Here is a 13,757-nt window from a genome sequence, read left to right as displayed (position 1 = left end):
TAGGGTCCCTTTTAGTTGGAGCAGCATCCTGTTTACCCACCCTAGGGTTCCTTTTAATTGAAGCAGCATCCTGTTTACTCTCTCTAGGATCCTTTTTAGTTGCAGCAGCATCCTGTTTACTCACCCTAGGGTCCCTTTTAGTTGCAGCAGCATCCTGATTACCCACTGTAGGGTCCCTTTTAGTTGCAGCAGCATCCTGATTACCCACTGTAGGGTCCCTTTTAGTTGCAGCAGCATCCTGTTTACTCACCCTAGGGTCCCTTTTAATTGAAGCAGCATCCTGTTTACTCTCTCTAGGGTCCCTTTTAGTTGCAGCAGCATCCTCTTTACTCACCCTAGGGTCCCTTTTAGTTGCAGCAGCATCCTGATTACCCACCGTAGGGTCCCTTTTAGTTGCAGCAGCATCCTGATTACCCACTGTAGGGTCCCTTTTAGTTGCAGCAGCATCCTGTTTACTCACCCTAGGGTCCCTTTTAGTTGGAGCAGCATCCTGTTTACTCACCCTAGGGTCCCTTTTAGTTGCAGCAGCATCCTGTTTACTCACCCTAGGGTCCCTTTTAGTTGGAGCAGCATCCTGTTTACTCACCCTAGGGTCCCTTTTAGTTGCAGCAGCATCCTGTTTACTCACCCTAGGGTCCCTTTTAGTTGCAGCAGCCTATCTTTCTATGCCACCTCAATTTCTACAGGTTCACATATTTCTTCAGCGCATGATACCACAGAAGGTGCTTGTCAGTTTTCTGTTTTTCTACAATAATGGCCTAAACAGTTAAATTTCAAATTTGCATAAAGTAAATTCTAATTTCTATCAAGTCATTAACTTCATCACTTCTCTGAAAAATTGGGGTACACACAGCACACATCCCACTCTGGTAATGTCGCACAGCGGTGACATTGACTGAGGATTGATCTTGGCTGCCATCGTGTTTCAGGATTTTCTAGGTTCATATCCTGACAAGGTTAAATTTGTCTCTCATCATCTTAAGAGGGGTAAAATGAATGCAAATTGTAATTACTCGACAGCGGCCAATCTGATGTAATGTGCAGTAAATGAGATGGAAGGAGACAAGGATATCTCATGGAGGAACGTGAAGATCTGGCCTAGTGTTATATCCAGTGGAGGAGAACAATATCATAGTCCCTTCTAATAAGCTTCGGCCTTCTCCTTTGCATCTTGTCTTTGTCCCTGCCCCCTATAATCTTCTTTGCCCTCTGTCTCAATGCCCCTCAACGTTTCCTTTAATTTTTGTCATATTCCATGCCCTCTGTCCTTTCCTTTACCCCTTGTTATATTCTGTGCCTCCTGCCCTCTCCTTTACCCCTTGTTATATTCTGTGCCTCCTGCCCTCTCCTTTACCCCTTGTTATAGTCTGTGCCTCCTGCCCTCTCCTTTACCCCCTGTTATGGTCTGTGCCTCCTGCCCTCTCCTTTACCCCCTGTTATGGTTTGTGCCTCCTGCCCTCTCCTTTACCCCCTGTTATGGTTTGTGCCTCCTGCCCTCTCCTTTACCCCTTGTTATGGTTTGTGCCTCCTGCCCTCTCCTTTACCCCTTGTTATGGTTTGTGCCTCCTGCCCTCTTCTTTACCCCTTGTTATGGTTTGTGCCTCCTGCCCTCTTCTTTACCCCTTGTTATGGTTTGTGCCTCCTGCCCTCTCCTAGGCTCCTTGTTATAGTCTGTGCCTCCTGCCCTCTCCTTTACCCCTTGTTATATTGTGTGCCTCCTGCCCTTTCCTTTACCCCTTGTTATATTCTGTGCCTCCTGCCCTCTCCTTTACCCCTTGTTATGGTTTGTGCCTCCTGCCCTCTCCTTTACCCCTTGTTATAGTCTGGGCCTCCTGCCCTCTCCTTTACCCCTTGTTATAGTCTGTGCCTCCTGCCCTCTCCTTTACCCCTTGTTATAGTCTGTGCCTCCTGCCCTTTCCTTTACCCCTTGTTATGGTCTGTGCCTCCTGCCCTCTCCTTTACCCCTTGTTATATTCTGTGCCTCCTGCCCTCTCCTAGGCTCCTTGTTATATTCTGTGCCTCCTGCCCTCTCCTTTACCCCTTGTTATATTGTGTGCCTCCTGCCCTTTCCTTTACCCCTTGTTATGGTTTGTGCCTCCTGCCCTCTCCTAGGCTCCTTGTTATATTGTGTGCCTCCTGCCCTCTCCTTTACCCCTTGTTATATTGTGTGCCTCCTGCCCTCTCCTTTACCCCTTGTTATATTGTGTGCCTCCTGCCCTCTCCTTTACCCCTTGTTATATTGTGTGCCTCCTGCCCTCTCCTTTACCCCTTGTTATATTGTGTGCCTCCTGCCCTCTCCTTTACCCCTTGTTATGGTTTGTGCCTCCTGCCCTCTCCTTTACCCCTTGTTATATTGTGTGCCTCCTGCCCTCTCCTTTACCCCTTGTTATAGTCTGTGCCTCCTGCCCTTTCCTTTACCCCTTGTTATGGTTTGTGCCTCCTGCCCTCTCCTAGGCTCCTTGTTATATTGTGTGCCTCCTGCCCTCTCCTTTACCCCTTGTTATATTGTGTGCCTCCTGCCCTCTCCTTTACCCCTTGTTATATTGTGTGCCTCCTGCCCTCTCCTTTACCCCTTGTTATATTGTGTGCCTCCTGCCCTCTCCTTTACCCCTTGTTATGGTTTGTGCCTCCTGCCCTCTCCTTTACCCCTTGTTATATTGTGTGCCTCCTGCCCTCTCCTTTACCCCTTGTTATAGTCTGTGCCTCCTGCCCTTTCCTTTACCCCTTGTTATGGTTTGTGCCTCCTGCCCTCTCCTAGGCTCCTTGTTATATTGTGTGCCTCCTGCCCTCTCCTTTACCCCTTGTTATATTGTGTGCCTCCTGCCCTCTCCTTTACCCCTTGTTATATTGTGTGCCTCCTGCCCTCTCCTTTACCCCTTGTTATATTGTGTGCCTCCTGCCCTCTCCTTTACCCCTTGTTATATTGTGTGCCTCCTGCCCTCTCCTTTACCCCTTGTTATATTGTGTGCCTCCTGCCCTCTCCTTTACCCCTTGTTATATTGTGTGCCTCCTGCCCTCTCCTTTACCCCTTGTTATGGTTTGTGCCTCCTGCCCTCTCCTTTACCCCTTGTTATATTGTGTGCCTCCTGCCCTCTCCTTTACCCCTTGTTATGGTTTGTGCCTCCTGCCCTCTCCTTTACCCCTTGTTATGGTTTGTGCCTCCTGCCCTCTCCTTTACCCCTTGTTATAGTCTGTGCCTCCTGCCCTCTCCTTTACCCCTTGTTATAGTCTGTGCCTCCTGCCCTTTCCTTTACCCCTTGTTATGGTCTGTGCCTCCTGCCCTCTCCTTTACCCCTTGTTATATTCTGTGCCTCCTGCCCTCTCCTAGGCTCCTTGTTATATTCTGTGCCTCCTGCCCTCTCCTTTACCCCTTGTTATATTGTGTGCCTCCTGCCCTCTCCTTTACCCCTTGTTATATTGTGTGCCTCCTGCCCTCTCCTTTACCCCTTGTTATATTGTGTGCCTCCTGCCCTCTCCTTTACCCCTTGTTATATTGTGTGCCTCCTGCCCTCTCCTTTACCCCTTGTTATGGTTTGTGCCTCCTGCCCTCTCCTTTACCCCTTGTTATATTGTGTGCCTCCTGCCCTCTCCTTTACCCCTTGTTATAGTCTGTGCCTCCTGCCCTTTCCTTTACCCCTTGTTATGGTTTGTGCCTCCTGCCCTCTCCTAGGCTCCTTGTTATATTGTGTGCCTCCTGCCCTCTCCTTTACCCCTTGTTATATTGTGTGCCTCCTGCCCTCTCCTTTACCCCTTGTTATATTGTGTGCCTCCTGCCCTCTCCTTTACCCCTTGTTATATTGTGTGCCTCCTGCCCTCTCCTTTACCCCTTGTTATATTGTGTGCCTCCTGCCCTCTCCTTTACCCCTTGTTATGGTTTGTGCCTCCTGCCCTCTCCTTTACCCCTTGTTATATTGTGTGCCTCCTGCCCTCTCCTTTACCCCTTGTTATGGTTTGTGCCTCCTGCCCTCTCCTTTACCCCTTGTTATGGTTTGTGCCTCCTGCCCTCTCCTTTACCCCTTGTTATAGTCTGTGCCTCCTGCCCTCTCCTTTACCCCTTGTTATATTGTGTGCCTCCTGCCCTCTCCTTTACCCCTTGTTATGGTTTGGCCTCCTGCCCTCTCCTAGGCTCCTTGTTATATTCTGTGCCTCCTGCCCTCTCCTTTACCCCTTGTTATATTGTGTGCCTCCTGCCCTCTCCTTTACCCCTTGTTATGGTTTGTGCCTCCTGCCCTCTCCTTTACCCCCTGTTATGGTTTGTGCCTCCTGCCCTCTCCTTTACCCCTTGTTATGGTTTGTGCCTCCTGCCCTCTCCTTTACCCCTTGTTATATTGTGTGCCTCCTGCCCTCTCCTTTACCCCTTGTTATAGTCTGTGCCTCCTGCCCTCTCCTTTACCCCTTGTTATATTGTGTGCCTCCTGCCCTCTCCTTTACCCCCTGTTATGGTTTGTGCCTCCTGCCCTCTTCTTTACCCCTTGTTATGGTTTGTGCCTCCTGCCCTCTCCTTTACCCCTTGTTATAGTCTGTGCCTCCTGCCCTCTCCTTTACCCCTTGTTATGGTTTGTGCCTCCTGCCCTCTTCTTTACCCCCTGTTATGGTTTGTGCCTCCTGCCCTCTTCTTTACCCCTTGTTATGGTTTGTGCCTCCTGCCCTCTTCTTTACCCCTTGTTATGGTTTGTGCCTCCTGCCCTCTCCTTTACCCCTTGTTATGGTTTGTGCCTCCTGCCCTCTCCTTTACCCCTTGTTATAGTCTGTGCCTCCTGCCCTCTCCTTTACCCCTTGTTATAGTCTGTGCCTCCTGCCCTCTCCTTTACCCCTTGTTATAGTCTGTGCCTCCTGCCCTTTCCTTTACCCCTTGTTATGGTTTGTGCCTCCTGCCCTCTCCTAGGCTCCTTGTTATATTCTGTGCCTCCTACCCTCTCCTTTACCCCTTGTTATATTCTGTGCCTCCTGCCCTCTCCTTTACCCCTTGTTATATTGTGTGCCTCCTGCCCTCTCCTTTACCCCCTGTTATATTCTGTGCCTCCTGCCCTCTTCTTTACCCCTTGTTATGGTTTGTGCCTCCTGCCCTCTTCTTTACCCCTTGTTATGGTGCCTCCTGCCCTCTCCTAGGCTCCTTGTTATAGTCTGTGCCTCCTGCATGGAATTTTATTCTGCAGCTCACGATTTACCCCTTCCTCCCCAGTACTGCAAGGATCAGATGGTTTTCTGGTGTTCCTCCAGATCCTGGACACAAAATTTGACCCCATGGCATTTCTCCCAGAGCCCTTAGATTCTGCTCCTCCGCTTTGTGGGTGAAGTAACATTCAAGTCAGTTTAGGTCCAATGCTCATCATGAAAACGATGGAGGTGGTAGCCTCCGCTGCGCTCTCTCCAGTAACAGCTGGGATGTGACAGGTCATTTGGAGACGCTCCGATCCCGGGCAGCCCAGCGCAGGTCCTATGGGAGCTCCAGGCTCGCTGCCTCTGTCCGCACATCACACTTGTTTACGCTAATTAAAACAAATGTGATTTCTCATCCCGACCGCCGTTACCTCAACGTCCCCGGTGACTGTCACAGACCTTCCATGCAATCCAATAGCGTTCACTGCAAAGTTAACTTTTTTTTTTTCATTTTCTCTCTTGCCCTGTAGCAAGGACTCAGAAAGATGCCAGCAGCTGCGTGGCACAGCAATGGGCATGAGCTAAAAATGAGGCTTCTTCCATCATCACTTTGATCATTTATTTATGAGCTGGAAACATATTGCGCAGCTCTATAACAAGAGGAGACCCAGCTGCTCCGCTCCACCGTCCAAATCACTCCTCGTCCTGCCACCCTCCTGACCTCTGCTCCTGGTATTCAGGCCCCTGGAGCTAGACTGGCATCAACAGGACACTCGTGTTAACTCTATTGCTCCCTGTTATCAGGGGCGAGAATAACTATGGTGCATTTCATGGAACACTACTTACTATGTGTTGCTGATATCTCCTTCTGCATTTGTTGTGAAGTTAATCAATGACCTTTTAAGAGTTATGTCACTTTTTCGTTTTGTCTTTGCAGCTAGGTGGCGCTATACACACTCCGGTACAGAACTCCCTTCTGGGCTTCTCTTCGGTCAGCACCTCCCTGCCTCAGGGATACTTATGGGTAGGTTCCCTGGTCAGTTTGGATCTGTATCCTGAAAACATTTAGGTTCTCTCTAGTCAAACCAAGGGCTGCATTCACATTTCTCTGTGCGACCCTAGCAAAATTTCTATTAGGATGACTTAGTTTCTGCTGTTATCACTGGAGGAGGCTCTAGATGTCAATGCAGGGGTAGTATGGCATGGCCTCTCCAGCTCCAAGGAATAGGAGATCATAATATACATATTATACAGAAGCTCTACACTGCATCCTGTACTGAAGACTACGTGTATATAATGCATATGTATAGTACTAACATATGATAGGATGCCTGTATAGAGACTGGCCAGCAGTGGGCAACAATAAGTGACGAGAAAGCCAGCAGAATAGTGAATGCAGCTCTGCATATGACTGGAGTAAAAGATCGATGTCCGATAACGCAAGGTAATATATGGTGTGACAAAGCCTCATGTCTCCTTCCAGGTTGGTGGGGGTCAGGAGGACGGTGTTGGTCAGATCCAGATCTTCTCCTTGAACCATACCACTCCACGGATGCTGAAAGCCTTCCCACTGCCATCCCGTGTATTGTGCGTGGAAAATGTCTGCATTAAAGTGAATGAGGAGAACAGCGAGAATGAGGAGGACTATGCGTCAGCTTCGGCACAGCCAGCTGTCTGCGTGGGGCTCCAGGATGGCAGGTGAGGGGGATATGGAGAAGTGAGATACGGTGTGTTATACCCTCCAACACCATGATGAATGTTGAGAGGTTAGATGAATATTCTGTGTCAGGATGGGGGTGACCTTGTGATTCTCCCAGGTGCAGTGGAGTTGTACTCCCATGCTCATTGTATGATCATGTGTCATGGTGTATAATGATGATATAGCCATGACTTATGGAAGGCTGGCCATGCAGTGCGTGACTTGGCAGCCATTACTCTTCTTCACATTTCTGATGGTGACTCTTTTGATTTCATTTCTTTACAGTATAATGGTGTACAGCAGCGTGGACACCGGCTCCACCTGTCTGATGGCACTAAGGAGTCCTGACCTGCAGCCTGTACTCTGTCTCCGCCATAGCCCCAATTACCTGTGTGCTGGACTACAAAATGGCACATTAGCACTCTACCCCCAAAATCAAGGTAAGAAGCCAGAAATATCTATATCTGTGCCATTTACATGTGATAGAATATTGACACACATTTTTGGAGACCTAGAATGAAACTTGGGGGACAGGGCAGGGACACGCTGACACTTGGGGGGACAGGACAGGGACACGCTGACACTTGGGGGGACAGGACAGGGACACGCTGACACTTGGGGGCACAGGACAGGGACACGCTGACACTTGGGGGACAGGACAGGGACACGCTGACACTTGGGGGACAGGACAGGGACACGCTGACACTTGGGGGACAGGACAGGGACACGCTGACACTTGGGGGGACAGGACAGGGACATGCTGACACTTGGGGGACAGGGCAGGGACAAACTGATACTTGGAGGACAGGACAGGGACACGCTGACACTTGGGGGCACAGGGCAGGGACACGCTGACACTTTGAGGACAGGACAGGGACACGCTGACACTTGGGGGACAGGACAGGGACACGCTGACACTTGGGGGGGACAGGACAGGGACACGCTGACACTTGGGGGACAGGGCAGGGACAAGCTGATACTTGGAGGACAGGACAGGGACACGCTGACACTTGGGGGCACAGGGCAGGGACACGCTGACACTTGGGGGCACAGGGCAGGGGCACGCTGACACTTGGGGGCACAGGACAGGGACACGCTGACGCTTGGGGGCACAGGACAGGGACACGCTGACACTTGGGGGCACAGGACAGGGACACGCTGACACTTGGGGGCACAGGACAGGGACACGCTGACACTTGGGGGACAGGACAGGGACACGCTGACACTTGGGGGGGACAGGACAGGGACACGCTGACACTCGGGGGGGGGGGGGGGGGACAGGACAGGGACACGCTGACACTTGGGGGGGACAGGGCAGGGACACGCTGACACTTGGGGGGGACAGGGCAGGGACACGCTGACACTTGGGGGGGACAGGGCAGGGACACGCTGACACTTGGGGGGGACAGGGCAGGGACACGCTGACACTTGGGGGGGTACAGGGCAGGGACACGCTGACACTTGGGGGCACAGGGCAGGGACACGCTGACACTTGGGGGGACAGGGCAGGGACACGCTGACACTTGGGGGGACAGGGCAGGGACACGCTGACACTTGGGGGGGACAGGGCAGGGACACGCTGACACTTGGGGGGGACAGGGCAGGGACACGCTGACACTTGGGGGGACAGGACAGGGACACGCTGACACTTGGGGGGGACAGGGCAGGGACACGCTGACACTTGGGGGGACAGGGCAGGGACACGCTGACACTTGGGGGCACAGGGCAGGGACACGCTGACACTGAGGATGGGACAATAGTACACTGATATTGGACTGTAACAAGTTTTTCTGTCTTCTGATGTGTGGCTCATTTATCAGGTGGCCTTTGGGACCCAGAAAACCTTTCCACGGTGCGAGTTGGGACCAGCCCAGTGCGGGCTCTGTTGTCCTTGGATGATTGTTTATGGGCGAGTTGCAGGAACCGAGTGACTGTGCTGGAAACTGATCCCCTTAAAGTCCAGGTAATGTGCCCCTCCATCCCTACACATGATGTCCTCACTGTGGTCCATGAGACCAGTTGTCCTGAGGCTGCAAGGAGTTAAGGTAGCGGTGACGTGGGTCCCTCCTCCCCCGGGGGTGCGCTCCTCAGCTGCGCCGTGCTCTATTATTTACCTCAGTTCTACACTTGCATATTTTAACGTCCAAACTAAGTTTGCATCTAATAAAGCTCATAACTCAGCTGCTGGCGCTTCCTGATGAATAATACATCGGCAGCGCGTTATCGAAAAGGCGCACACATACACACTCACTGACCGCAGCCGTAAAATATGCAGCAAGAGCAGAGCATGCTGGGTAAAAGAAGATATGTAAATGGTCGCCTGCTCATTGTGTCTGTAATAAATGGCGCTCAGCATTGTGCAGATAGCGAGGCTGGAGGAAGGAATAGTAAGAAGCAGGACTTGTCTAAAGCCACAGGCACTACAGTAAGTATTACTGAATAGGGCGCCACAAGGCGGTGCAGAGGAATGGAAATAAGACTTACAGACTCAGCTGTCACCCAGCTTTCCTATACCCCTGAACAACTAACTTGTCGGTGCTCCCTCTGAATAATCTTTCTGCACATGTTTCCATAAAATAGACATTTCCCCTTTAAATCATTTTTTTCCCAGCGTTTTCTGCACTTTATAGAATAGAAGCAGCCGGCTGCGCCCCCACCCCCATCTTCTTTTGGGAAATTGGTTGTATCGCTAGCGTCATGCTTTGTAGGCGCACTAGGACTGCTCTGCTCCATTGACTCCAGTCGTTGCATCTAGTGGTAATGACATGGTCACACTTTACTGCAGGAACAATTGTAACCAGGATTTAATTATAACTATTGATTATCCCGGAGATGTGGGGGTAAATTAATTAGTCCTCGCCTGCAGTCTCTTCCTTGGTTCTTGATTCTGCACCCCAGGGGCGACTGTATGAAGAACATGGTTGGTTAAATCATCTTGTCTCATGTGGAGCAGTGAGTAAGAGAACCTCCAGCGCTGGGGCATGGGGAGAGATTATCTGTATCATTAAACTGATAGAAGCTGAGTCAAGTATTGGGGGCCCCATTGATTTATGGGATGGATTTTGGGGGGTGTTCACGGTACTAAATTACCTAATGCTACTTTTATAAAGATCTCTACTTGCTGTCTTAGAAAGTTACTTAACTTTAGTTACACTTTCTGGAGTCCCTTTACGTCTTTGGTTTATGTTCTCTGTTCTTTCTCTCCCCACAGAGTTTTGAAGCCATACAGGACGAAGGGGTGAGCATTACCCACATGATTCGAGCAGGTGCTGGGGTGTGGATGGCGTTTTCCGAAGGGTCATCTATTCGGCTCTTCCACACGGAAACTCTGGAACTATTGCAAGAAATTAATATTTCCACCCGGACTTTGCTACTGCCAGGTAAAGTTCTGCTATCTCTATATGATACCTCTATGGGGGGTCATCCCCTAATAAACGAAAACCCTTCCAATCATTGTGTTTTCTACTCTGTACATACCAGAGCTGCAACCATGATGCAGCTCTGGATGCGACTGGAGTACAAGACATGATTTTAGTAGAGAGTTTATTTGCTACATTTTTGCTCATATTTACATGTATTGTATTGGTATCCTCATATTATGGATCCCTTAAGTCTTCTGGGTCTGGGTGCCCTCTGCACCAATTTGTGTTTGGATACAGTTACTTAATCTACATGAATAGCTCCCCGGCTGGTAAGTAGAGGGTCAGCTATCGGTTTAATGATCCCATATTACGTCACCAGCTGCAGTGATGGTCAGAGACATCTTCTTTTATGTAACTACCATGCAGGAAGCAGATGTTTCATGTCCATGTAAGAGGAGAGATAATTAGAAGAGATGTCAGAGCTCGGATGAGCGGACGCTGTGATGTTTGTCCTGGGGTGGATTATGGGTTAGTGTAGGCTCCGCTAATGATACGTGGTACAGATTGGGCACAACTCATAGTCCTGGCTCCTGCCTCAGTGAAAGGCGAGCTTAATCCAAGCTGACGCCCTCAACATGTTACAGTCCGCCAGCGTATTCTTGTCTTGTTTGGTGTCTCAATAGTATAAAATAACAAGATTCATGTGCTCCTCTCCCCACAGGACAGAAGAATCCACAGGTCACCAGCTTGCTGATATGCCAGGGGTTACTGTGGGTGGGCACACACCTGGGCATTCTCATCACCTTACCTGTGCCAAAGCTGGAGGGAATCCCCAAAATCACAGGTAGGAATGACTGAGGTATTGTACTGTATAGATGCACCTTACAATGGTTCACAGTAGTATATTATGTGGAGGTGCAGACCCCATATTTTGGGGATTTACCCCCGTGTATCAATTTCTCACAATACACTGCTCTCACATCTATTCCACCAGGTAAAGGGATGGTCTCTCTCAATGGGCATTGTGGACCGGTCCAGTTCCTCACAGTGGCCTGCAGTACCATGGCTCCTGAGGCTCTTAGGACGGAGCAGGGGTCATCAGAAGATGTACGAGACGGTGAGGGGGCGACAGAAGCTAAAGACACTTCAGATCAATCCCAGGACGCATCTTCTGATAACCTACCCCCATCACGCCTGAAAGGGATTCTCCTTCAGTATCGGCTGCGTGGCACCTCTCACCTCCCCGGCCACCACCTATCAGCCAAGGAAGGCTCCAGGTCAGATAACGCTTCTCAAGAGACCACCGAAGAAGACGGTTCTATATACGAGATGACAGATGACCCTGACGTGTGGTTCAGAAGCCGACCTTGTGCCAAGGACACTCATCGTAAGGAGATCACCTCTGTGGTGATTATATCAGGGGGACCTGGCTACCGGAACTTCAATCCTTCCAACTCCAACGTCCAGGGAGGGGGGGACACGGACAGCTCTCTGCTCATGTGGCAGCTGCCTCTCATCCTATAGCATCAGGGATGTGACCTTAACTGGTAGGGACGTGAGCCGATCTATGCTGTTACATAGGGTTAGGTACTCCTAAAATGTTTACACTCCTCTCCAGCTGCTCTGCAGGATCCAGCCCGATGAAGACGAGCGTCACAGAGAGAGGAGGGTGACATCGTATGGATCAGTCCTTCATCGTACGGTGGTGACCTGTAGATGTGTGAGGAGACAAGGTTTTGCTTTGTCACTGACACTGAACCTAATATTTATTGAAAATATATACAGTATAGTCATGCAATATCATAATAAGCTGAATGTATTAAGTGCTGGCTGCACACATTGCCCCATTGTTACACAAACCCATAAGTGTCCGTCTTCCGAGGGTAGTGCAGATTTTCTTCTTAGTTTTTCTTATACACAAGTGGATCCTGGGTTTGCAGTGAATAATTCCCTAAAAGTTCTCATGTACTTCCAGGAGGTGTAACTATAGGGGGTGCAACTGCATCCGGTAGTCCCATATGGTGTCTCTTGCCCATTTGTAGCATCCATTACTATAAATAATGTATTGTAGTGGCCTTAAAGTTATGTCACCTCCTGCTGGTTCAGTGTCTCTACAGAACCTCCTTTGCTGTAACGCAATAGGGTAATAACAAAAGCAATGCGGAGGGTGCGGTGTCTTGCAGAATTGTCAGTGCAGTTCTAGATGGGACTGGAATATAAGACTCCATATAAATCAAAAGCTGAAATTAAAATGGTCCGGTGTGTGGCCAGCAGCAGTGCCTTACAGTGGTGAGGAGGAGCCGTATGAGCGGCTGGAGGAGTGTAATACGTGAATATTCTGTTACATTGTAACTGCCCGTAAAGTTCTAGAAGCTTCATCAAGACTTGATGGATCCCCCAGCCTCCCTTCATGCCTTCCAGAAAGTTGGTACGAGCACAGTCTCTGGCATGGGCAGACCAGCAATGAAAGGGTTAGCCGTGTGGCGACGGCACCACGCGACCCAGCGGGAGGCTTCGTCGAGAAACAGAGACGCAATTAGCAGCTTGTCTGCAGATGTGATTGTACGGAGCAGCTGTTCTCCAATAATGTACATATGTGCGTGTAAATATACAGATTTCTATGTGTACAAATGATGTATATATCATCCGCATGAATAAACCACCTGGATCTGACACCCACACGGCGTAGCACCCCGGGGTGTCCTGGCGCTTCATACCTGGCGTCTTCATCTCTGTAATAGACGGATAAAAGCAAAGGTTTTATATCGATGTATAGCTGGGAAAATATTCCAGAAACTGGAGAAACTCTGCTACAATATGTAAAGGGTCTACCCATAAAATTCCCACAGCTTGTGCCCCCCTATATGGTGATAACAGACCCCTGCACTCAGGAGCGGCATCACCGGGCATTGACGGCAGCTCAGGATGATGGGAGTGATGATTTACAGGAGTAAAACCATTAAATAAAATAAGCGCAGCTCTCCTCTGCCCGTGCGACCATTAACAATTTTCTACAGAGATGGCTTATTGATCGTAGCCGGTGCTTTTTGTGCGCCACCTCTGTGATTTACCATCCGATCGTCTCCTATATACCGAACCCTATCCTAGATCTAACATCTCGGGCAGCGACACATATATGAAGCCGGCAGAGTTATTGTCACGTCATTATTTTAACGTGTCACAAGCAATTCATAAATGTCTTCTATCTCACCGGAGTCTGTCATCTGTGCCGGGGGGAGGGGGGCCGCACATTGTAAGATGCCATTGTTATGTGCGTCAGGTAGGTCCTCCTGTTGTTTTGTGTAATCTCTTTCTAAATTGCTCAGCGAGTTACCTGGAAGGCGTCCAAATTACTTTTTGCATCAATGTTTATGTTGCTTTGATTTAGCATAAGCTGTGCCTGCGCTGCCGCAGTCTTCTCCCTTAGCTTTTTAGTAGGAGGGGGATGTTCAACATTGTTTTTGCCAGACCTGGAATAACTAAAGAACTGGTGATGGTATAGAACATGCCAAGACTTATCTGTGGACCATCATGTGTAAAGCAATTGAGGAAGAACATGGCTGCCACCAAGATCAATCTACAGACTAAGAGCTGGT

The 13,757-nt window shown here is 49.7% G+C and overlaps 1 protein-coding gene across 11 annotated transcripts in view; it reads left to right on the top strand.

Annotated features, from left to right (window-relative positions):
• ARHGEF10L (Rho guanine nucleotide exchange factor 10 like) overlaps positions 1-12,875 on the top strand; it is a 62,227-nt gene extending 49,352 nt beyond the window's left edge. For all 11 annotated transcript variants that reach the window (XM_072155259.1, XM_072155267.1, XM_072155262.1 and 8 more), the window contains 7 exons: positions 6,038-6,124; positions 6,584-6,798; positions 7,085-7,239; positions 8,620-8,762; positions 10,011-10,179; positions 10,883-11,005; positions 11,156-12,875. In XM_072155259.1, the coding sequence (XP_072011360.1) occupies positions 6,038-6,124; positions 6,584-6,798; positions 7,085-7,239; positions 8,620-8,762; positions 10,011-10,179; positions 10,883-11,005; positions 11,156-11,685 (1,422 nt within the window). In that variant the 3' untranslated portion in view covers positions 11,686-12,875. The remainder of the gene's footprint in view (positions 1-6,037; positions 6,125-6,583; positions 6,799-7,084; positions 7,240-8,619; positions 8,763-10,010; positions 10,180-10,882; positions 11,006-11,155) is intronic.
• Positions 12,876-13,757: the final 882 nt, after the last annotated feature.

This window comes from Engystomops pustulosus, chromosome 6 (genome assembly GCF_040894005.1).
Source record: "Engystomops pustulosus chromosome 6, aEngPut4.maternal, whole genome shotgun sequence".
Taxonomy (NCBI): domain Eukaryota; kingdom Metazoa; phylum Chordata; class Amphibia; order Anura; family Leptodactylidae; genus Engystomops; species Engystomops pustulosus.
The sequence above is the reverse complement of the archived record's forward strand: the minus strand, read 5'-3'. Positions and strand labels throughout refer to the sequence as shown.